The 25,812-nt window shown below is 39.1% G+C and overlaps 1 protein-coding gene across 7 annotated transcripts in view; it reads right to left on the bottom strand.

The window, feature by feature from the left end:
• The window catches only part of RAPGEF6 (Rap guanine nucleotide exchange factor 6), a 141,316-nt gene that overhangs the window by 20,681 nt on the left and 94,823 nt on the right, over window positions 1-25,812 (bottom strand). For 4 of the 7 annotated variants that reach the window (XM_082211468.1, XM_082211472.1, XM_082211473.1 and 1 more), the window contains 12 exons: window positions 25,233-25,341; window positions 23,267-23,510; window positions 19,621-19,778; window positions 18,146-18,160; window positions 15,659-15,899; window positions 13,643-14,026; window positions 12,861-13,072; window positions 10,563-10,686; window positions 9,767-9,790; window positions 4,234-4,454; window positions 1,331-1,522; window positions 224-358 (listed from right to left, as the gene is read on the bottom strand). In XM_082211468.1, coding sequence (XP_082067594.1) covers window positions 224-358; window positions 1,331-1,522; window positions 4,234-4,454; window positions 9,767-9,790; window positions 10,563-10,686; window positions 12,861-13,072; window positions 13,643-14,026; window positions 15,659-15,899; window positions 18,146-18,160; window positions 19,621-19,778; window positions 23,267-23,510; window positions 25,233-25,341 — 2,059 coding nt within the window. The remainder of the gene's footprint in view (window positions 1-223; window positions 359-1,330; window positions 1,523-4,233; window positions 4,455-9,766; window positions 9,791-10,562; window positions 10,687-12,860; window positions 13,073-13,642; window positions 14,027-15,658; window positions 15,900-18,145; window positions 18,161-19,620; window positions 19,779-23,266; window positions 23,511-25,232; window positions 25,342-25,812) is intronic. The other 3 variants (XM_082211469.1, XM_082211470.1, XM_082211471.1) reach the window with 3 other exon arrangements.

Genomic DNA, 25,812 nt, shown 5'->3' with positions numbered 1-25,812 from the left:
TATCCAATGTTAAAAAGTTTCCTGAAAGGTTTCAGGCACAATGGTCTTTTCCATGAACACATGAATTTTCTTTTCATTTTCCCAGTGAATAAGTTATGCCTTTTGTGAATACCCAAAGTCCATCTTTTGAGTTTACTGAGGAAAGGAAAGACAGATCCTGAGAAGAAAACTAAAATATAGTTAAGCTGAGACATGTTAAGACTAAACTTGTGTCTCCTCCTACCTTTGCGTGGGGAGTCCTGAGGAGAAGCAGGAGGACTGGAATGCAAAGAAGATGCCATAGATATATTGTCTTCTGCTTGTTTTTTACTGTTTGTTTCCTCAGACAAACTCATTGACTTCTGAGGAGAACCTGCACCTATGAGAGAAATCACAAAACAAGACAAATGCTTATACACACAATTCAAACTGAAGAGTTCCTAAAAAAACATCTTTTATGGTCCAAAGGCAACTGAACTATGACCAAAATTATTCTTGGACTCCTTTGTGAACGTTACTTTGTTGGAAGACAACTTTTAAAAGCCAGCCATGTTCAGAAAGGCCTCAAGTTATGTTGGGAGATGTTTTTATTTATATATATATATATATATATATATATATATATATATATATATATATATATATATTTGCTTTCGTAGATTTTCACGGGTACAGGAATGCAGGTTTTGGTGTCTTCGGGTGTCTTCCCGTGTAAGAGTCGGGGTGTCTGTGCGATATATATAAAACACTGACTTACACTGTCCCCAAACCTCAAAACAGAATTTTGAATCACCCCATTCTTGTTTACATGAATTTGATAAAAGTTGCAAAACAGTTAGCAGAAACAATTCACATTCTCAGTGTCCCTTTCCATGAAATGTAGGAGATTTGGAAACATTTGGTATGGCTTAATTTGTCTTTATGTAAAATTTGATTTCTCAAATCTCTATACAAATGTTATTTAATATATTTTTCAAGAAGTAATATTCTCAAAGGAATATACAAACCACTTATCAACCATACAATAAAATACATTTTAAAACCATAAAAATATATCTTAACAATATTTCAAAACTTAGTAATACTAGTCCTGGATAATATAACATTATCAAAATCAGGCTAAAATTAAGGATTTTGTTTGAAAAATTTAAACATATCCAATCTGCTGCTGAAACTGTAGGGTTTTATAATCTAGTATAGTGAAATATATGCTAGGATATGACTATATCAAGATGGAAATGAAACTGACATGCCGTAAGTATAGCTTAACATTAGCCGTGCAAAACCTTCTATCTGCCCATTTTATATAGTAATTTGATTTAAGAAGTGAATCCTGTAGATAAATACTCACTAAAAGTCACATGGTCCTTTGCTGGTGCTTTTTTCCTAATGGGATACAAGTTAACAGCTGGAACCTGAAGGACTTGACTCATTCTGTTTTGCTGATGTAGATGAACTTTTGTAGTTTGGCCAACAGATCTCAGTGGCATGGGAGACATTTCTACAGCTTTTCCACCTCGTCTTTCACTTAGATTTTTCGTCACTGACATGGTGAAAAAGAGAAGTCATTTTTTTTTCTATAATCTGTTGCAATATTAATAAAAACCACAATTAAAATGGAATGTGTATTGAAACACTAGAAGGCAAGCTGGTATTTTTGTATCCATAGCGATATCTGTAAGGATTCTTATCCACTTGTTCTTTAGAAAGGTACCCCCAGTGTTCCACTAGGTGGCACACTTAACTCATAGAATAAGCTATACTACTTCAATTTCATTATCTGAAGATGCTCATCTATGTTGTAGCCTCATCTGCTGCTACTCCTGCACCCAGCACAAAAATGGTGCAACACATTACAGCTCTGACCTGTTTTGCAAGGTGAAATCATGCAGGATTTGTGACTATCTCTCCCCCCCCCAAAAAAAGCCCTTAAAAATGGAGAGAATCTGCTTTATGAATCAGCACTAAATGTTTTTGGTAGCTAAGTGTTATGCATTTCCACTGTGTTATGCATTTCCAGAGGGCAGGTTTTCTAAACAGCTAAAATAACTGTTTATATATGAAACCCTGTTCCTGATTTCATAAGGAAAGTAAGCTTCTGTTTCAATGAGGGAAACATGCTTCCGTTAAGTTCAATGAAATATGTGCATTTGGTACTCTCCGACAGGATATACAGCTGAAAACCTCTATGAGAAAATAACTTCATGGTGCTTGCCTTTTACCATCTGCGCACAATTAAATCACCTCTGAAGTTAAATAGCAAACAGCGCATTCAAACTTTATCTTTACATTTCCGTTAATTTACTGTCAGAGAAGATACAACATTTTGAGATGAAGCACAGAAGCATTTGTATACCTCTGTCTCAGACTACCCATCCAAAAATTCAGAGCACTCCAGATCAGAAAACTCTCAACAGCCAAGAAGGCAAAAAACTGGCACTAAGAAACTTTAATTAAGTAAGCTAAATCCCAGCAAAAATAGGAAGTAGAGAGCAAGGGTTGGGAGCCAACATTGGCAGGACCCACTTGCTCTCCCAAGGACACTGTCCACAACTCTGCTGCACTTTTAGCTCTCTCAGATCTGGCAAATCCCTGGCACACCTGTGAGCAGTCACAATAGCTCCTGGCCCAGTGCTGCATGTTTTGTAGTATGCACCTCTCTGATAGGGAGCTGCTGTGAATACTCGAGCCACTTGCAGCACTACTGGTGGTTGATGAATGGCAGCTCATGAAATCTTCAGGGATATATCTGGGGTTGGCTAGGGTTCAGCTTAATGGTTTTGTGCATGTTGTGGGTGAAGAAGGGAGGAAGAACATCAGCACAAATAAATTTAGTTACAGTGATGATGAAGATTACTACAAAATATTGAAACTTCCAGGACTGCTTACAGTTAAAAACAAAAATAAAACAATTGAACAACTAATAATTGAAAAAGCAGCAGAGTCTAGGAAGATCAGCAGCATAGGAATGGAACTAAAAGTACTGGAAAAAACATGGTCTTGTGGTATTAGAAAATGTAACATTCAGTACTAGGAGAATTCCATAAGCAGTGTGCCATCACTGAAAAAGCACCTTCCTGGTTACCACCCGACAAACTGCCAAAGGCAGTTGCAATTTTTATAACCACTGTGCCAGGCAGAACAGTTTGTCATCCCCCTACTGACAATTTGGGGCCAAGGCTGATGAAGAGAAACTTGCCCAAGGTCACCTAGGGAACTTTTCAAACTGGGAAGCCTAGCGAAAAGGAAATTGCAAGGGAATGTCAGAAGAGTCAAATATCTCCAGAAAACTTGGAGGTTATTAAAAACCACAATAATAGAAGCTTAGGTATATTTACTGCAGATCACAAAAGGTGCCAGCAAATTTCATGAGAACATTAGTGTGGTTAATGAGCATGATCAGGTGCAAGAAGGCTTCTTTCAGAAAACGAAAGTCTTCCCAAATGGTAAGAACAAAAAGGCACACAAACACCCAGACACACAAAAAATGCAAACAGGCTGAGGATTGTTTACAACAGTCTTCCCCAATCAGGTGCCCTCCAGATGTTGACTATTAATTGCTTGCCAAAATTTAAATAACCTTAATAGTGCATTATATTTTGGAGTCTGTCTTAAGATGTTCGTTATTTCCTGAATAGCACAGGTCAGAGGTCTGTTTATAAACTCTTCCTCTGCAACAACCTCTGTTAATAGCCAAGGCATTCAAAAAGTGTCAGACCATCATGGCATATCACTCTCCTCTCTACTATTTTCTCATTTCCCAATGAAATAATTTCTTTACTTATGTCTTTCTAACTATTTGTCTGTGATAATATTTTATCCTTTCATTTTCTTATCAGTTACACTAGGCTTACCAATACCATTTCTTAATTCTGTAAAGTGCTAACTTGGCAAAAAAAAAATTGCAACATAGTATGGGATTTTTTGGCAGGCTAGTGATAGGTGCATAGATTAACAACTGAAGGTCAACGGTAAGACCTATAATTTCAAGTTTGTGCAAACTCAGTCAAAACTTAAATTGACAAGATGCCAAATATTCATCAAGGGTTTTGAGGTTGTTGTGCTTTTGCAGTATCTGCTTTTAAATATATATTTAGCCTGCATTAAAACTATGCTTAAGAGAAAGCCCATAGAAATGCACATAATTATGTAACCATAGAAAATTAAGTCTAAAGAATGACACAAACATTCTTCCTAACTAACACCACAGACTGTTCAAGCTCAATTGCCTTCCTAAAAGTTTGCTTTACTTACAAGTGCTGTACGCAGGTTCACACTGAAGTGACATTATCTGGAACTTTTCTTCATCCGTTTCCACATTCAGATTGGAGAGGTATTGTTTGACTTTCCTGGCCATCTGAGCGTCCTCATACAATTTTTTTGCATTTAGAAGGGAGCTGCGCCGGGCACGTTTTTTGTGTGCGCCTCCTTGAACGTCCAACATGTTTGAGTTTGTGCTGCCCTGACTTAGTGATCTGCAAGAGAAGACACCAGGTAGATAAGCTGCAGCCACTTTAGTAGTGAGGAACCAAAGCAACAGACACCGAAGCACAAATACTCTTCCATTAAAAGCGCATGCTGATGTCAAGTTTAAAAAAAGGAGATGAATAGTGTTAACACAACATTTGTTCTAAAGCGATTTGCAAGACTACTGAGTTAATATGTCCAGAAGAGAATTATAAAACAAAAAGTGTGCAATGATCAGGAGCCAGGAAAATTTCTATGAAAGCTCCTCCTAACAGATGTAACTAAGACTCTTCAGACTTACACTGGAAACCCCAATACTGTGTTTGGGACAGAAGATAAATTTCTTAACAGTTCTGAATTCGGTGTTAATGCAATTTGGTCTCAGAAGATTAGAGCATGAGCAAAATGATGGTTGAAATAGTCCTCTCTTCTCTCTCTCTGAGCTGTTCAAAAGCTTGCAAAATTGGAGGGGAAATGTTTGCAGTAAAACAAAAATCATAATTCCATTGTATTAATAACTTCTGGTAGCAATACTTTGCATAGGGGTAGGCGAGCTTCATTATTTTTACCATATTCCAAAAACTGGAATATCATCTTGTATTTATCAGAAGACAGCAGTATGTTCTCTGATAAACAAGGTGAGTCTGCCAAGAGAGATTAATGTAAGACTTTGCTGGGAGCTGCTATAATTTACTATTCTGCTTCTGACATGGGAGCAACAACGACGGCTGTGATCAAGAGATTTGTGTGTGGAAGACCCAGGCACACTGCTAGATGTTTTTCTTTATGTTTTTATTCCAGCAGTCACTCTCTGAATAGCAAACTGCATTTTGAAGCACAGCAGTTCAGTGCGGAGGGAAACTGCTGGACAGGACGTGGAAACAATATCACCCAGCTGCATGCATAAGGTGGACTCTCTGAATAGTGATCAGCGCCTGGAGAATTGGAACCTGGGATTCTAAAGATGATTATCTCCCGTGAAGACATGCAGTCTTCAACAACAACAACTATTACAAAATCCTTCTCATCACACCTGTAACAAAATTACTACCTTTGGACAGAAACAAGCTTTACTCTCATTGAACAAAGTGCCTTAATAGTTAAATGGAAAATAAGACTGATTGTCTTTAAAAGTGTGTGCCTTCCAAACTTGCAAGTTTCTCCTGTTCTATTGTGAGACAGAAACGATAATTTGTTTGTGGCCATTTAAACAATTCTAGGCATTATGCACTTAAACTGTGAGAGCTCCGATTCCTTCCATAATCTGTCCCTGAGCCACCTAACAAGCAGTCACAATGATCTGGAGAACTAGACAAATACCTTCCAATTCAGTACAGAGAACTATTGCTGCTGGGGAAGAAGCAAGTAAGATACCTCAGTTGGAGGGAGCTGTTGTTGTTGTTTAATTATTGTCATGAAAGAGTCTGAATTTGAAAAATTATGAGTCAATAAAAGCAGCATGTTCTATAATACCAAATAGGAAGTAATCAGAAAGAAAGTAGAGACATGTTTACAAGCTGACACAGATATAAAATCTCCATATTCGTGAGGCCCAGAGATCTTCTGAGGAAGATACGCAGATCTAACGTTCTTTGGCTTTACTGTTGAGTCAGTAAAGCAAAAACCGGGAGAACAAAATGGAAAATGAGAGAACTTAAGTGAGTGTTTGGGTAAATTTCCAGAGATCCCTAGACTGAATAATAGAAAAGGAGAAGGATTTAGGGCCTCTGTCTCACACCACAACAGGAACAGGAAGGGGAAAGGAAGTGATGGAGGATTTCTAGTAAACAAAGCAGGGAGAAGCTGTGAAGACAATGAGGAAATGGATGGTGAGGGAAAGAACTTGTGAAATTTCTGGTTTTATCTTGGGAAAGCTTCTGACAAGTATAATCTAGTATATCAAGTAAGAAAGAATCTGCTTTTCCAATGGAAGCTACTAAAAATTCCATGTATATTCAGGCTTCTTCCCTGTCAGGGATTTTGCAGTTTTAATAACTTTGAGAGTATGTTTCCATTTCAAGGATGATCTAATTCCAGTATATGTCTCAAAAAGTACTTTGAACTGCAGGCTAATTGTATATACATATTCTGACTGAATGACATTTGGTACAAAAGTACTGCTATAGCAAAACAAGATGGACCACCAATTTTTTATGAAACAAATGTTAAACTGTTAAACAAATTAGCTCAATATTTCAACAGGGGACACAGCCAAACAGAAAATGCTTTGAAATACATAAGCTTAACAACAGAAGCAGCAAGATTTCAAACAGCAATAAACATTAGAATATGAGTTCTGAGAAGTAGAAATGATATTGAAAGAACAAGGGACACACTTGTCAAATAATACATATAAAGAAACAACAGGTTTAGATAACACATATTCACAACAGAATGAAGACTGATCACTGACTTGTTGACATCAGAGCAGCAACAGGCTCAGAATGTTGTACAGATTTAACATGGGAAAGTTTCGTAACTATAAACATTCACAAACCACAAGATGGAAATACAAGTTATGTAACCTGATGACTTTGGTTTGTTATACACCATGCTTTTGGTGTGTTTTTAAATCTTACTAACTTAAACATTTAAGTATCCTTTTTATTAAAGCATCATATTAACTCATGTTCCTTTAATTTTCCCAAGTAAAAGTTTAAATGCAAGCTATACAAGAAGGAAATGTATTTTTGTTCTTTACTGTCATCTGAATATGGAAAATCAAGAAGAGTGTTGGCTAAACTTTGGCCCACCAGCTACTGCTGCAGAACCCTGATCCCTGACTCCCATGATCCCTGACTATAGACAGTATTGGCTACGGCTGGTGGGAGCTGAAGTCCAACAATATCTGGAGGGTCAGGGGTTTCCCACCACTGATCTAGAAAAAATATCTATTCTTTGCCCTTCCCCCAATATTAACAATTGAAATCTCAATCTTGTCCATCCCAGAAATCAAAACTGAGTTTTTGGAATGTTATAAAAGGGGAATAATTTCAAGTTCTTCTCTGCAGATTCCATATCTCAGGAATATGATCTCATTTAGTTACTGTTAAGTTTCCCCCTCTTTAGTAATAAGACAATGGAAAATTACTATCAAGACAGCATAGAAAACCATACACACATAATCACTCTGATCCAGTGCTATGGTCTGGCCACAGAAGTGCCAATATACCCATATATATATTAACTACTTGGAATGACTTCATATTCATTTAAACAGAAGCAGTCATTAAATGTGTGATACACTGTGTGAATAGATTGGTCCTCTGGATTTAAATTAACATGGACCCCATGAAACCCCAATATCAAAATGCATGCAAAACTTTGGACTGGAGCAATTAGGTCTAACTGCCCAATAGCATGAGCCTAAGCATGTGTGCACACCTAAGTAGCTTATACATGCTGGCTGAAATTTTAGGCTGCGTTATAGTGATCATCTTGGTCCCTTGCATACAGTACATTCAAGGAATGACCAGCACTTCCAATAAAATGTGAAAAGAAAAGACACTATAATTATGAAGCAGGGGCTTATAAATTTTGCCTTAATAAGGAGACAGTGATTCAAGGTCCTCCATCCAGAATTGGAGCCATGTGTTGCCAAGACGCAAGAGAACACTATTGTGTTACGGTAGCAAACAGGCCATAATATACTCTATATTATTTATTTTATTCCAACAATTTGAAATGAAAACCACTTAATCACAGTCATCTCTAAGTGGTGTACAGGAGACCCAATACAGTAAGACTAAAAATGAATTAAAATGATAAAATCAGAATTCAATTAAAAAGTATGCTTGAATTTTTTTAAAAAGTCTTTTGTGGGTGCCAGAAGTTCAATAAGTAGGTAGTGGGCTTGTCTGACCTCAACTAGCAGAGGGTTTTATGAAATTGGGCCCACAGTACTGAATGCATACTTCTTGGGGATCTGAGCCATGCAATTTGAGCAATGGGAAACCAGTAACAGTGACTCCCCCAAAGACGTCCAGCAGACATGGAAGGGGTCCAGCAGACCCTGCGGCTTCCCAGTCTCAAGTTGCTAAGGGCCTTGTACGTTAATACAAGAACTTTGAACGTGGCCTGGTGGCATCATTATCAGTCTAGCCATAGTATCCTGGAATAGCTGGAACCTCTGGACCAGACCCAAGGGTAGCCCCACATAGAAAGCATTGCAGTAATCAAGATTTGAGATTGTCAAAGCATTAATTTAGGGTCCAATTGGACACAGTAAACATGTGGGGATATAGCAAGTAAGCTGTGTTACTTATTGAAAAGACAAAGAAACTGAAGCTCTTCTGTTTAACCAAATCCATGCAGACAAGAAGTAGAAAGGAGAAACCATTAAGTGGATTACTCATCTCAAGGATTTGGTGTTTGTAAGATTGTTCCATCAAAATGGGGATTTGGTTGCTGTGTTCTAGTCATATGAATTTAGAACAGGACTTCCAGAAGACTTGCTGGAATTCCTGTGGGTGTCAGCAGGTCCTCTTCTGCAGTTGTGATGGCTGGACTGGTTGGCAATTCAGCCTACATTGGGGTGGTTAAACTGTGGCCCTCCAGATATTAACAGACGACAGCTACCATGACCCCTAACCTTTGGTCATACTGGTTGGAGCTGATAGAAGTTGGAGTCCAACAATATCTGGAGGAACTCAAGTTAACCACTCCTTTCTGACACAGAGGTCTCTAGTGCCAATGAGCACTGAGTAATAACAGGATGCATGACTTCCAGAGAGATTGTGTCCAGAGTTTTGGGGACTGAGCCCTCTGTCAAAGGACTCTTCACTGGAGATCCATTCCTGGTACGCAGACTGAATGGATGTCTCTAGGTGCTGATGACAGAACTTTGTGGCTTCCAGGATCCTTCATACAAGTGGCTATCAAGCTGTTTTCCCTTCTTTTACAGCCCAAGGTAGTGACATTTTCAAGCACATAGCTGGATTTTCTAAGTAAATCTATGATTTAGAACCATGGAATGCCTCCATGGTAGGGGCAGGGGAAGTTGGACATTCTTTAATAGACATTTAATGCCAAAGTTTTAAAGTTATGTTAACCTCAAGTGAAAAGGATAAGCTCACTATGATTTTGTTTTGTAAGAACAATAGAAAAGCCCTCCCCACCCATGAGTGCATTCAGGTTTGTTAAGAATCCATGTTATCGTCATGGGCCTGTTTTTCCTTAATTTTGGGAATAGTTAGAAACAACTGTTGCAGAGTTAATAAAATGCATGCTATTGTTCAGATGCATGCATTAATGAGGATGCAGCATGTTAAAATTGGCATAACTTTTTTTGAGTCTTAGTTGCATTAATCTCTACACTTACCCCAAACTCCTCCACCTCTTCTTCCTGTAAGCAAGAGCCATATACAATGAAGCATGTATTTAAAAAGAAAAGCAAAGGGGGGAAATCACAGTTGAGAGTCAGAAAGGAAGAGGATGTAGACAGGAAAAGAGAGAAATGAAAATTTCAATTAAGTAAAACAATTCTCAAAACAGTGACACATATTTTTCAGTGGAATAGATACAGAATTTGTTACTATGTGCAGTGAATACACAAGCACAGAGAACCAAAGGGTTGGGAGTTTAAAAGACCATGGATTTTGAAGGAAACCTCCACTTAGGTTGGCATGTGCTGTTTTTCACACATCACTCACTCCCTTTCGAACCTACAACCTGATCTCAAGGACAGTACAAATTAATGATCTATTGTATCCTGGCACTGATCATATTACAACTGAATTTTTAATAAGAAGTTCCATTTTACTGGGTTACATTGTCAATGCCAATGATTACTCTGAATTGCCTAACCTCTTTGACTTAAGATATTCCTGTGTTTTTCCTATTATGATACTTTATCCTGGGTGAGATGGAAAGAGCCCTAAGCTAAAAACTTCATATATTGAAATACTGTACGCCAAATGTTATTTAAAAACTTTTGTAAACCTTCACTTAAGCATTGCAATCAGCATTAATCTACATTTGTTTCATATTCACTTTCCCATGATAAATGTTAACAAACAATGAAATTAAACAAAAAACAAACATGTGAACATACACATATTGTTTCCTCCACACAAGAACACCTCCCTGCACCCAAATTTCCATTTTAAATGCCATACCTTTGTCTGAACATTACTGCAGGATCCATATTAGCAGAAGTCATTCTGATGACTTGACGAATCTCTTTGGCAATCATTCTGAGCTTCTCGAAATTTACCAAGCCATCCACCCTTGAATCATTTCCTATACAATTAAAATATGTGCAAGAAAACCTTAAGAGGGTTCACAACACTTCAGAGACTGACATGTTATTTCTCTCATATATCACAAGCCACCATCAGATGTCAAAGGTCTCAAATTCAAGTGTCGTTAAAACCACAAGAAGATGTAAGGTAGAGTATGGATGCCAGTCAAAATGCTAACTTTACCCTCACTCAGTTGTTTTTATAGTGGCAGCTGTCAGCAGAAAGAAAATGTTACAATTGGACTGTGTTTGCTTTGATTTTCCAATGATAAAAGGGTCGGGAAACTGATAGCAACAAGGTTATTGCCCTTTAAAAATTGGTTCTACCTCTTAATTTAGGGTGGAAAGAATTCATCTTCAACAGTTTTCAGTTCTTTCAGACACAGGAGCCAATGCTAAGCCAAATATGGGTATATACTGTTAATTTTTTGCTGTTAATTTTCATTTTTCTCAGCTTTTTTGAGAGTTAGGGTGGCAGATGTAGGGAGGCAGGGCCCCTATACTGCAATAGCTATATAAAGTGGGGATATAAAGTGGGGATTTTGACGTATGTAGCTTGTTGATCGGGGTAATGTTGTACCTGCTGAATTTCCTTCTTCACTGCATAGTCAAACATCTGATGTTATAATGACATCAGGTGACTGTCAAGGTTAATATGTGGGTGAGGGAGGGGTTCAGTTTGCTAATGTGTTTCCCACACAGAATGTGCTGGTGAAGCAGGATGTGACGGAAAAGTTTGTTTTGCTGGACAGTTTGGTAGGTTGGGATAGAGGTTGGGAGAATAGGGTGGGAGAGAGGGAGTGACAGGAGAGAAAGTTGGTTCTGGGTAGAAACATCCACTCTAAGGAATATATCAAAAGCTAGAGAAAGGAGTCTCTGAGCTTAGTGTGAAGGACAGTGTATGGTGTCCTGTAAGAGTAATTAGGCCAGGAATTAACTGGGAGGCTGAGGCTGAGCCAGAAGAAGTAGAAGCCGTGAGAATACAGTCTACTTAGGACTCATTCCAGTCAGGAGGGGAGAGATTCTTCTACAAAAAGAGAATATTCCCAAACCAGTTAAGAGGGGTGTGGTGATCCTTTGGGTCTGTTACTTGGCGTACCTCAGGAGTAGGGTTGTCAAAGGGGTGTGTAAATGACAGAAAACACCACCTTGTTTAAGAACCAAAGTATTAAGCGGCAACAGCTGTGCAACAACTGAGAAAGAACTGAGTGAAATAGCATTATAATCTGAAGTATCCTATGTTTTACCCATTTTGTGTCATAAACTTCCTTTGTTAAATAAAAGCTCTCTTGTTTATTTGATCAAATCCTGCCTGACACTACAAATTATTAATTTTTTCCTCACACAAGTCCCCCACAAGATAATCTGGGGTAGTTTGTAGGAATTGGTGGAATTAGTGTTCTGTGAGGTGGGTGCATTATTTTTAAGTGAGGGCAGGCCCGACAGCACCAGGGGTGAAAGTGCCATTGCGCCGTCGCAAAGGACCCAGCAGGACTGAACTTGCTGCTCACCAGCTGACATCACTGAGTGATGTCAGCTGTTTGACACATGGGCATGGTTTAAGCAAAAGGGCATTATGGGCAAATATTGACCCACAAACTGAAGGTTTCCCACCCCTGAATTCAATCAAACGCATCTACCCACCACCATTCTCTGTATTTACTTTGCTACCATCTGGTTTTAAATTGTCATGACCAAGAACCTGACATCTCTCACATTAATAACATGCTGTCAATCGGTGTTATGTTCACTTGGCCAAGGTTTCAGTGACTCCTAGAGGACAGATTCTGTTGGATGCTTGCTACTAGAAATAATCAGCATTATAAGCCAATAAAAAATAAGGAATTGCGGGCATTGTGTCTCATGAGGCTTTATAATAATAAACCTACCTAGACTCTGAGATCATCAAGATCATCATCTGAGGCCCTTCTTCATTTGCCTCCTCCAAGAGAAGTCCAGGGGTGGCAACATGAGAATGGGACTTTTCTGCAGTGGTTCCTCATTTGTGAAATGCTCTCCCTCTGCTTACAGTTTTCTATGTGCACCATAGTATATTTAATCTTAGTCCTAATCATGTCCTCTTTGGCAGCAAACCTCAGATCCCTTGGCGCAAACCAATGAAGTATTAATATGCAATTTAATAAGCTGGCTCATTACTTCTCTGTGGCATTACCTTCATGCATAAATGTAATATCCTTCTTGACAACAGGAAAAAGTGGAATAATTGGAGGCTGCATGCTCTGACTGCTAAGGATGTTGCGATACTTTGCCATGTTTCTAGATGGATCAAAAAGGTCTTGAAGATCTCGTAGGTGCTTTTCATACTTGCTTGGTAACTTTTCCCATGTACCCCTAAGTCGGGCTACTGGTGCCAGATTAAGACCACTGCAAGAAATAACTCTCACATTACCAGTTATCAAATAAAAACAAATTCATACACCCTATTCAAAAGAGGATGCTCCTGACCCACATTAATATCCCAGGCTATAGAAGGGAGCCTCCTCCAAACCATAAACAAAAATATTGTGATACAAGTGAAATAGTGTGGATAAAAGAATGTTTTCTGAAGTGAAGGTTTCCATGAGGTTGGGTACAAAGTATGCTAGCTTGTCCACATGAAAAATGAGTTGCCTGATTATCTGGAACCTGGTTAATAAATTTTATCAATAATATTATATTCCTGCAATTAAAGATGTTATTGTACATTTAACTAAAATGTATGAAGAGTCCATGTCTATAAACAACACATTTCCACCTAATAACCCCAAAGAGTCATAAGTACATTCTTTTTCAGTAAACTTCTATCAGTATGTTATGACATACCTATTAAGTTACCAATCACATCCCAGATCTGCCAATAACTATTCAAGTTCTGATATTAAGGCTATGATCAGGCACTTCATTTTAATTCTAGTTTTCTACTTCTCTGCTATCTATCAAAAGAGAATAACCTACCTTATAACAGCAAACATAGAGTTGAAATTCTTGCACTCTCGACAATGGAGAGCAATTTTTATGAAATGTTTTACGATCTTCATCCTTTTAAGCTGGTTTGGCTCTGATAAAATTTCTGTGGCAACCCAAAATGTCTCTTGATTCATAACATCCTCAAACTGCTTTAGATTAGCATTCCCCGTTTTAGATTCAAGTTTATATAGTTCATCAATATATTCAGTAGGTTCAATGTTCCGAAATAACTCAAAGTCTCTCATTGATAGCTGGGTAGCTACTTCAATGGTGCTCAGTTGTAAAAGGGAAATCTGGCTCTCTCTAAGCAATTCTTGAGCATCTTCATCTGAGCACAGAGTCTCAGTTTCCATATTATTCTTCAAGTAATACCTAAAAAGCATTGTTAGAGAAACAAACGTTAAATGTCTTTTAATACAAATTCAGAAAAGGAGCAACATAGCTAAACATAGCTTCCCTGCAGCAGCAGAGGGCCTTCTTGCACCTCCCTGCGGCAACAGAGTGCGCCACCCTACCTCCCCGCCATGGTGGAGGGTGTGCCACGCTTCCCCGCAGCAGCAGAGGGCCTTGACAAGGCTCCCCGCGGTGGTGGAGGGCCTTAAAATATAAGGAATTCAGTAGGGCTTGCTTGTGAGTAGACACACATTCACTTGCACTGCTTACCAAAAAACACCCTCCCCATTGTTCCCACATAGTACCCAAACTCCCATTTCAGCATCAAGGTAGCCAGCTAAATCTTCTCCCCTCCATTACCCCCCCCCCACACACACACATACACACAGAGAGAAGGGGCCCAAAAGCCCTCATCCTAGCAATCGTTCCCTTTTTATCAAAGTGAAGGAGGGAGGGCAAGCAAGCAAAAAGATAGTCTCCTTGAAATAATAATAAAAAAACCTTCCATTTCAATATGGATGAAAGCTATTTAGGGGACACCAACAAACATAAACACCACCAGAAAATAAAAATAAAAACTCTTTCCCCCATTTTTTCCCTGGCAGGGGTGAGTGTGAGGGAAGAAAGAAGTGCTTTCTATTTCTTTGTTTGTGTTCTTTGTTACTTTGCCGCTGGATCTTTGATTTTCTAGCTGTGTGAGGTTCATCCTGAATTGTTAGTAGGCTCTGCATAGGTAGCTGAACTGGTAAGAAGACAATAAGCCTTCACACAAACCAGCAAACTCTTTCAGTTTCACCAATATATTTCCACTTAAAGAGTTTGCTGGTTTGTGTGAGGGCTTATTGTCATTTCTTATTGGTTAGGAGGGAGGAGGGAGAGAACAAACAAAGGAGACAAGCTGTCTGCAATTTATCTGAAAACTATCTGTATGGGACGCGGGTGGCACTGTGGGTTAAACCACAGAGCCTAGGACTTGCCAATCAGAAGGTCGGCGATTCGAATCCCCGCAATGGGATGAGCTCCCGTTGCTTGGTCCCTGCTCCTGCCAACCTAGCAGTTCGAAAGCACTTCAAAGTGCAAGTAGATAAATAGGTACCACTCTGGTGGGAAGGTAAACGGCATTTCCGTGCGCTGCTCTGGTTCGCCAGAAGCGGCTTAGTCATGCTGGCCACATTACCCGGAAATTGTACGCCGGCTCCCTCGGCCAATAAAGCGAGATGAGCGCCGCAACCCCAGAGTCGGTCACGACTGGACCTAATGGTCAGGGGTCCCTTTACCTTTTATCTGTAAAGTATTGGTTCAGCTGGGCTACCCCCTGGGAAGCTGTTAAGTTCCATCTTTTGTTCACCGGTATATTGCCTTGTTGAAACACTTATCACAATGTTATTTCAATACCGGTATTCAACAATATGGCGATTTATCACACAGCCTTAGCAGGGATTAAAACCCTGGTCTCTCAACACTAATCCAACCACTATACTCCACAGGCTCTTCTAACATTAGAGAAAGTAAATGTAGTGTTATGCTCATTGGAAGAGAGTCCTCTTTTTATTTTATTTTTCTACCATTTTCTTACTTCTGTGCTTTACTTAAAGATGCAAGCATACCTACCTTCCATTCAGCTGAATCCGATCGGCTAACTTTGAGAACTGATCAGGAAGCCTTCTCTGTTTGATAACTCCTTCGGGACTCACAGAAACCTCACAGAGAGAATAGGTTTCTGAGCCGCCTGTCAAATTGAATTCGTGGACTGCATGGCTTACGACTTCTTTTGCTGTAGTGTCTTTGCTTATGATAATGTAACAGCTCTGTTGATCGGCTTTGAAAACTCTTATAACCTGATCTGGAATGTCTAGGTTAAAAAAATTAGAAGTATACAATTATTCCCTTAAAATGGTGTTTAGTTTTTAAATATATATATATATAGCTTTGTTTTCTGTCACAATAAATGGCTGGTTCATGTAAGCATATGTGTACTATTGTTTGCTCAGCAAAAGCAATGAAAATTTACACTGCATGTATCTTTAAAAAAATATATTATTTCTTTCTACAGCCACAAATTTATTTTTAAGGTTTTGATTCTCCCTGTGCCCACTGACCAAATAGGTAGCTCTTTGTTCTGGACCTTCAGTGTTACATAGAAAATAACTGCACTTGACGATTGATGTGGATTATGACAAGTAGTAAGTGTATCATAAATCAATGAGGCTCTAAGCTTCAAGTTTAGTTTATTGATTCATTTTTCTTATAGACAATTTACTCTTTGTGAAGCTGAATTGGTTTGGAAAATTCAGCTGATAGGGTGCAGAGTGCTATATAATTTAAATGACCACGTGCTTCTTTTCTTCATGTTGCCCTGTATCACCAAAGTCAATTAACAAACTTATAAAATGGGCTTTTCAGAACAGAGCCAGATGTGACTCAATGTCAGACAGATCTGATTTTGACATGCAGATAAAACATGTCTCGTGGTGCAGGTGGTGGTAGAGAACCACATATGTAGAATCCCTGTTCTTGGAAAAACAAAACTAGCATAGCAAGAGAAGACAAGGACAACTCTCTTCTCTTTCCTAGAGCAAAAAGTTGTTGTTGTTGTTGTTGTTGTTGTTGTTGTTGTTGTTGTTGTTGTTGTTGTTGTTATTATTACATAGGACAAGCTGTCGTCAACCTGGTACCCTTCAACTGTTTTAGACTACAACTCCTATCAACTGAGGATGATAGGAGTTGTAGTCCACAAAGTCTGGAGGACAACAGGCTGGCAAAGGTTGGCATAGGGCAACATTGAAATCTGCTATCTTCCACCTGCAATCTGAAATGGTACAGTATGGGAAAGACTCAACCACATGTTTTGGCTGCATGTCTGAATCAGACAGTTACACAAGTAATTAGTTCCGAACAGCTGGCATTCAAATTTGCTATAAAAGCACAAGCCCTATAAATTCATCCTCTTTCTCTCTCCTGTTTGAAGTGTTCAACAAAAGCAGTACAGTGGTGCCTCGCAAGACGAAATTAATCCATTCCGCGAGTCTCTTCGTCTTGTGGTTTTTTTGTCTTGCGAAGCATGGCTATTAGCGGCTAAGCGGCTATTAATGGCTTAGCGACTTTAAGAAAAAGGAAACAAACTCGCAAGACGTTTCGTCTTGCGAAGCAAGCCCATAGGGAAATTCGTCTTGCGGAACGACTCAAAAAACGGAAAACTCTTTCGTCTTGCGCGTTTTTCGTCTTGCGAGGCATTCGTCTTGCGAGGTACCACTGTATTTCTGAATCATTCTAATGATTTGAACTCAGTAGTATTTACATCCAAGAAGGCATGTATAGGATTGTGCTATAATTGTACTTTCACCACCCTAAAACTACCCTACTATAATATAGCAAGCCCTGTAACCTTTTGCAACTGCCCCCCTCCAAAACAAAACACCAAGCCTGAAGAACAGGAGTATAACTGCTACACCTTCTTCATTCCAAAGATACCTTAGAAGGTGTAATTTTGGGTCTCCTCGGTCCTAGTCCGGCAATCTTACCACTAAGTCACAATGGCTCTAATGGAGTTATTTCTATCAATCCTAACAGCAAAGATAGCATGGACAGGCATGGAGAACTATTTTCAAAAAATCTGCAACAGTCACCCTTCCTCTGCACAATTTTTGCACCTCCATGTAGGCCACGTACTTCATGTACTTTTGGTACTCCACTGAATTAATCTCTGTCCTGCATAGATGCATTTCTCAAAACGTGACTGTCATGACAAGGTAGGTATTTTATAGGAAAGTGCCATTATATTTATGAGAAACTTTACGAACAAAAGTCAGCCATCTCTAACCCTCAAAGGAGCAATAATTTAGAGTATGTTGCAAGCTAATACTTGCACAGCGATCAAAGAATTATTACATAGTCTGACTCACACATATGTTGAAAGATTAGACACTGAAGGATTATAGACACTGAAACAAAACAGGTTCAGCTATACTTCTGAAAAATGGCTTCACCACTTTGACTGTTTAAAAAATGTTACTATTTAAAGTAGAATTTCAAAAATACATTTTTTAAAAAAATAACACATTATAAAATCATCAGGTTGCCAGTGATTGGAATACTTACAGTAAAAACCAACCGCTGCAGGATAAAAAGAAGGGGGGAAAGTCAGGATCCAGACTTTACACTGACATCATTAGTCACACACTGTATATGTGTGGATATGAAAACAAGTTACTTTGATTTTCCTCTTATTAAAAACTGTATACCAATAATCTGATTCCTTGTTACATCTGAGAAATATTAGCTAATCACAGCTAACATAATTGAAAAGAAATCTCTTCAAGTGTAAACAGAAGTTGCTACATAAACTGTTACATAAACATAAAGTTATGCCACAATGTGTTGTCAGAGTGCATAATTAAGCTAAAAATGTGATCTGGGTATAAAAACAAAGAAAAGCTTTTCTTGTTTTGTTTCTAAGAGGCCTAGGTGTGATTTAGATTACTACAGTGAAAAGATGTGACAGTAGAAGACGCACACTAAGTTTTGTAAAGAGACTGACACAGTAAGGAACGAAGAGGTGTTTAGGTCAGCAGTGATCATGGGTCAATAGCGTCTGGATATGCACACTGCCAATTAATTAACTTTGGTAGGTGGAATCCAGCTGATATTTCTCCACTGATAGAAAGTACTATTGGTACCTATCTGAAGAGCGGTTTCCCACTGGCACTACAAGGTCATCAGGCTGGGCAACATCTCCCCCTGGTAGTTGAAGGCAGGACAAAACTTTTGGGAAGCACTCCTATAATCCAGTCTGTGGACTTTTACAAAAGGTAAATTTGGTGGCTTCCTCAATAGCACCTCATTTGCGTCAGAAAAGGTATCTCTGGGATGATATACTTGCTGGCAACATAAAAGGTTTGAGGGCGTAGTCTTCCATTTTCTTTAAACACTTAAAACGGTATATGGCTAAAAATGTAGTGGCTATGAAAGCATGATGATAAATGCATTAATTTGACCCATTAGAAACAAATATGTACTGTGTAAAGCACTAATGAGCACAGGAAGCCTCTGTGAATATAGAAACCTATTGTTTTCTTCTTTGTTCTTTTCATTTATTCTTTTAACACTGCTAGACATGTATCTAGAATAATCTGGCAAACCCAAATTGTATAGATGTGTCAGGATGGCATAGCAGGGCTGTGTGGTGGAGCCATCGTCCCGACAGTGGCATTGCTTCTGCTGCTTACAGGAACAGTGTAGAGGAGGGGCAGGGTAGTGATGAGGTTGGGGCTACGTAGGTGTTTAGATGGGAATGCTGGATTTTGTGCACCCACAGAACCCTCCCTGCTGCCCTGCCCTTACTGCTGTTCCACCCCAACCCATACTGGTAAGAAGCAGCAGCAGCAACACAGCTTTCAGAAGGCTGGCTCCAAAATACTAACCCAGCAGCTCCTGAGGTGTGCATCAGAGTCACAAATTCTGGCAACTGCATTTAACTTGCCTCCATAAGTAGCCAACCACGTATTGGATTGTCAATGCTGATTTACAAAAACATGGTGGGAAACGTAGTGAATAACAACCGAGGGTCTTTTTACCTGAAGGGTTAGAAAAATCCAACATGCTGGTTGTAGGCTGCAAGAGATCAGGACTGCTGGACGAGAGCGTGCCAGGAATAGGCATAATTGCCAAACTGTGTCTGCATTGCCTTGTCCCCACAATGCTGTCGTCCTGTGACTGGCTTACACTACCATCACTGCAAGGAAGTTTTAGAAGGTGTCAGTGTTTAAATGAAACAAAAGCATAGTTATTCTACACAAATGAAGCAAAACAAGGTATAATTTTCACTAACAATGGAAGCATGAGATCTTAAATAATAACCTGCTCTTCTTGTTGTTTACAGGCTGCTGTGTCTCTAAGGCTCAAGGTAAAACTGAACTGCTTACCGAAACCTCCTTTCAGAGTATGCACTGCACATCCATAGATTTAAGAGTGCAGGGCTGCTAATACGGAAGGTTCTGTATCTTGGAAGCAGTTACAGCACTTGTACTAGTGCCCCTTCTAGCCTGCTAACACTTCTCTTTCTCTGCAGCATCTGATTATCTGATGCATATTACCTCATGAAGGTCAAGAAGATGGCTATACTGTTGGTTTGTGTTTCTCCTATGCAGACTGATGAGCTTCAGGGCCTTGGTCTGTCCTTTACTGGCCTCCTGTTTTGCTTTTTCAGGAAGAGAATAATATCTGAAGTCCTCTCATCTCACAAGGAACTCCTTGTAAAAGGGGAGGGTGCCTTTTGGCCCACTGTGTTCTATTTGGCTCATTTCGATAATAAGGAAATTCACTGACGGAGGACAGATTCTCTTGTAAGTTCTTTACTGCCTTCACAAGGCTCTGGAGAATCAATAGACTTCAGGGTGAATGTCAGAATTTTGCAATATGGCACCTATTCCACCAGCTCTGCTGAGAGACTGGCTTACTTTAGTCTTCCTTAGTGATGGACTGAATGGGGAACAATAACCTGAGGCTGAATCCTGATAAGATGGATGTACTGTGAGTGAGTGGTTCCTGTGTCTTTGAAAAAGATGCAAGGCCTGTTCTGAGAGGGACTGCACTCTCAAAACAGGTTCATAACCTGGGAATACTCCTGGACTCGTTAGAGATCTCACTAGAGTCTCAAGTTGTTTCTTTGGTTAGGATTGCTTATGCTGAGTTTAGGCTGATTTATCAGCTATGACCATCCTGGGATTGATAGAGTTGTCCATGATCTGCCTTCTGTGCTACTATAATGTGATATATATGGGGCTATCCTTGAAGATGGTTCAGAGGCTGCAACTAGTACAGAATGAAATTGCTAAGCTGGTAAGTGGGGCAGCCTGATGGGACCATAGCTCTTGAGTCCTGAAGCTGCTGGCTGCCAGTGAGCTACTGGGCCTAATTCAATGTATAAGTATTAGCATACAAAACCCTAAGTAGATTAGAACCCAGGTTCCTAAAAGAGCATCTTCTCCTATATCACCCACCTCAGACTATACCATCAGCAGGCGAGACTTTGTTGGTGCTGCCATTGGGGACTGCCCAGTTGGCAGTGACCCATGACAAGTCCTCTGCAGTGGTTTGCACCCATTTGCAGAATGCCCTCTCTGATGAGGTGCATCTGTCCCCCTCATTATTATTTTCAAGTTTTTAAGTTTTATCTTTAGGTATTTTTTAATTAAAAAACAATGAACCATAATAACAACACGGTAACAGTAGCAACATGAGAGCAGTGAGTACAAAAGTAAAAGATAAGTTGTGTTCAGCACAGGTTAGTCTCAGTAATCATATTCTGAAAGGTCCAGTTTCAGCTAAGATGTTTTTAATGATATTGTAAGTAACGTGTTTGGTGACCTGGGCTCCTTTGGGAGGAAGAATGTGACATACATTGACTAAATTAATTAAATAAATAAAAACTGAAAGACCATAACAAAAGTCTATATTGCTCTGCATAAGGGGAAGTATATGCATATTCCCATACGTGTGACTACACAGACACAAGAGAAAAAACTATCTCATAATTAAACTTCACAATAATACAACTGAGGTTTTAGACTTACTTTTTTTGGTTCAAAAAGGTGCCAAAACCAAGGGCAATACATGGGATGTGCTACCAGGTAATAAAAGTATGTTTCCAGTAGGGACAAGTGAGTCTTTCATCCTATTTCTGCCTGTTTTTTATTATTATTATTCTGTCAGTCACAATCCATTAATAGAGCAATGGAAAATAACTGAGGTCAAGAAACACCAAGCCACAGAGAGTAACTATTCACAGACTGATGTGCAAAAAGCTATAGAGAATGACTGCTGTGAGAAAAACTGTAGGTCTTAGCACTGTCTGTAACTGATGGAACTTTCTCTAGAAGCTCTATCTGACTCTCTAGTAGTAGACTACTTCTTTTGAAACACAGAATGCTTATTTAAATTGGTTTACAAAATGTTCCGGATACTAACAAAAAATAACAAGGAATAATGCAAGTAACAAAATTAGATGGTTAGGAATTGTCCTAGACAAGAAAGACAAAAGGGGGAATGATGAAGGGATGCACAATCTAGTTCACAAATCAGCAATCTTCTTAATATTATTGTTAGTGGGATTTCAACATGTCTAGCAAACTAAACTCCAACTATTCCTGGGCGTGCTAGAGGACAGGTTAGCTGACTAAGCCGTTGGTCACTTTGGATGAAGAAACACTAGGTTTGATTTGCTGTGCACACACCCCTTGGAGGCACAGCCAAAGAGGCCAAATAATGGACATACCATATTTTTCGCCCCATAGGACGCACTTTTTCCCCTCCAAAAATGAAGGGGAAATGTGTGTGCGTCCTATGGGGCGAATGCAGGCTTTCGCTGAAGCCTGGAGAGCGAGAGGGGTCGGTGCGCACCGACCCCTCTAGCTCTCCAGGCTTTGCGCAGATCTCCGCAAACCGTGGGAGCCCGCGCCGGGTTCCCATGGCTTGCGGAGAGTTGCCTGCATGCCGAAGGCTGGGCGCGCTGAGCTCAGCACGCTCAGACTTCGAGCAGCTCTCCGCAAGGCGCGGAAGCCCGGCGCTGGGCTCCCGCGGCTTGTGGAGAGTTGCCTGTTCTGGGGGCTGGGGTCGGGGGAAGCTTGAGCTTCCCCCGCCCCAGCCCCGCGCCTGGGGGGGAAAAATAATTTTCCCCCTTTATTTCCCCCCAAAAAACTAGGTGTGCCTTATGGGACGGTGCGTCCTATAGGGCGAAAAATACGTTAAGTTTGTTTCTAAGGAGGAAAAGGATGTAGTGAGGGTGGGGGATCATGACTGCTAAATGGCTGGTGACTACTGTTGAGCAGTGATTATCAAGATGAATAGCAAATTTATACAATTTATAGTTAGCAAAAAAAAAAAGACTATGCAAATAAAGGGAGATTAAACAACAAGAGAGAAATAAGCAATGACTTATTTCTAGGAATAGGGCACAGAGAAGGAAACAGCCCTTGTGTCGAAGCGCCTTTGGTGCTGAAATGAACAGAAAAGACTTTTAGTTGTGGATCTTTGGATTAGGCAGCATAGATCAAGGCATATACCACTTGCCTTCCCTAGTGCACCACAAGGAAAAGAGAGGGATTGTCACAGCCTGCAGCTTTAAAGAAAGGAAACTGAAAGAAGGAAATATAGTCTTTTCTTGTCTAGTTATAGAAAGGGTTGTAGAAAAATCCTAGTTTATGAGAAAGTATTTTATCATACCTGAACAATTTCGGAGGTAAGATGCTGAATCGCGTCTTGTCTAAAATTTTCTTTATTCTGTTTCTTCCACCAGACACAGTGTTTGCTTTTATTTTCTTGTTTCCTTTCTCGCGTGGAAACATCTGTTCCACATCTCCAGGAATATCTGGGATGGAATAGCGATTATTTTTCTTTTCTGCAATTTTTGGAATATGAGGAACTCCATTCTTCTCCTGCCCTATCCTGCTAAGCAGCTCTTTGAACACTGTAGAAAAGAAAGTCAAAATGTTACACATTCATTCACCCAGTATTTTTTATTGTTTATTATTATTAGGATTGCTAAATCCTAAAAAGGAACATTTAAAAATGTGTTCCATTTTATCACAATTTTGCTTTTAAGGATCCAAATCTGCAGCAAATGGCCGAAATCCTAAAGCATATATATTACCTTGAGAGAGCACAGCTTAAGATACAAAAATGAAAGAGAATATTAGGATTCAAAACTCTATAGAAGCTTTGGTATGGGTCAAAGTCAGGTTTTTTTTAAAAAAATAAAGTTGTTTTATTGGAAACATAAATTTTCAATAGAGAAATATTATTTTAGTAGAAAAATGAAGTGGAGAAAAGTCAAAAGAAAAGAAAAATGTGCTTGAAACTGCGGTACAATACATCATATGTTTATATAAGTAGTATGGCTATTCTAACAAGTATAAAATTATTAACAAGTTTTATAATTTTTATAAATGCATTCCTGATATCATTATATTTCTCCATACACAATATATGTCTAAAAGCTTTTAGACGTAGATGGGTCAATGTCAGTTTGAGGTATGTAAGATGTGTAAGAAATCAATGAATAGCCATCTCTAAGCTGAACCACCTGGGAGCCAGTCTGCATATGGTGCCATGCTAAAATCTAGGCCAATCTGAAGAAGAGCAAATATCCCCAGGTAAACCTGGTTTGTAATTCTGTTGACCACTAAGGCAGCCTATCATATTTAGACAGAATCTGACCTTAGTTCCTCTGCTCTTCACCCTTCCTTGTCTATTCCCCCAACTTAAGTAGCATGGTTTGTTGCTGGTTTTGGTTGCTTCAACATAGTTTTCACAATGAATTCTCATACATGACAACAACATTTTATCCTAAAAGACTTTTCAATACAGCCCTAATCCAATATCTTTCTTCAAATATATTACTTATAACTAGTAATCAAATACTGGCCAGGATCCAAAGAGGTTTGAGAAAAAAGCAAAAGCTGAACTTTCCATTCTGATTTGCAGTCTCTTGCACCTCACAGAATGCGGCTCTAAAATATCCTCAACCTTCAGGGATGATGTTTCAAAGAGTGTGCGAGAATGTGATGCAAAAGATCCCTTGGATCCCAGCCATTATCTCCTAAAAATTATTTTAGTGTGAAAACCAGAGTAAGAGCAGACTACAGTAATATGAAAGATGTGGCTTAACTTAGATAAGTTAAGACGCTCCCTCTATTGTGCATCTGAGGTTGCAGAGTTAAGACTACATTTACCATATAATTTATAGTTCACATGTTTTTTCCCCTGCTGCAAATGCAACAAGCAATTAAGTATTGATCATTCACGTTTTTGCTTCTTGGACAGCTCAAGCTGCTAAAGCTGTTTTTTGCAGAGCCCTGCCCTTTTCTTTCCTTTCCTTTCCTTCTTTTTTTTGCCACACGCCTAAAGCTGGATGCACTCAAGTTAAATGCATGTAAGTGGCAGGCTTACTGTATTTCTTAACCAGCACCTTCCTCCACCATCCCTTTGGTGTATAAAAGAAATTTAAAACTGGGTGGGTGGGGGCTTCAAAAGCAGCTTGGGAATGTAATGGGTGTGTATGCATGCAGTTCTTAGATTTTAAAGGAAATAACTTTCAAAAACCTCATGAACTCACTAAAACTTTCAAAATAGTTCTTTGGCCAATGTCTCTAAGTGATATCATTTATATGGCTTATACAACGGTACTCACCAAAAATATTTGTTTTTACAGTGATGGAAAGATGAGTATTGTTTCTCAAGATTTCAGTGGCTTTTGCAAATGTAATATTCTCAAAGTTTTGCCCATTTACTTCCATTACCTTTAAAATAATGCAGGAAAAGAGAATTTTGTTATAAAGAAAGATGGAGCATTACCAACATGGAATCTTAATCCACTTTTTTTGAAATTCAGCTCAGTTCTAAAAATATGTTTTGAAACAACCTTATTTAATGCCTCAGAAGTTACAAAAGCAGCATTTTTACAAAACAACATGGCAGAAAGAATTGCTCCCCTGCTTAGACTGTTTACATATGTTTGTCTTTCACTTTCAAATGTTACATTTCCATTTGACTACCATAACTAATCCTGAGAATAATTTGTTTTTTCACAATATAAATTTCTCATCACATTATGGAGGCAAAACTATTAACTTAGAAAACAGGTCAAACCATCATTAAACAAACCAAGGAACATGAGAGGGATGTGGTATGAAAAGTGTGGTTTTAGCCGAGATCTCTAAACCAGCCCAACACAACAAATATCTGAAGTCAATTTCTTTGGTTGAATATAC

The sequence above is a fragment of the Podarcis vaucheri genome (genome assembly GCF_965113315.1).
Source record: "Podarcis vaucheri genome assembly, chromosome: 2".
Taxonomy (NCBI): Eukaryota; Metazoa; Chordata; class Lepidosauria; order Squamata; family Lacertidae; genus Podarcis; species Podarcis vaucheri.
This window is presented reverse-complemented; position numbering and strand designations above follow the sequence as displayed.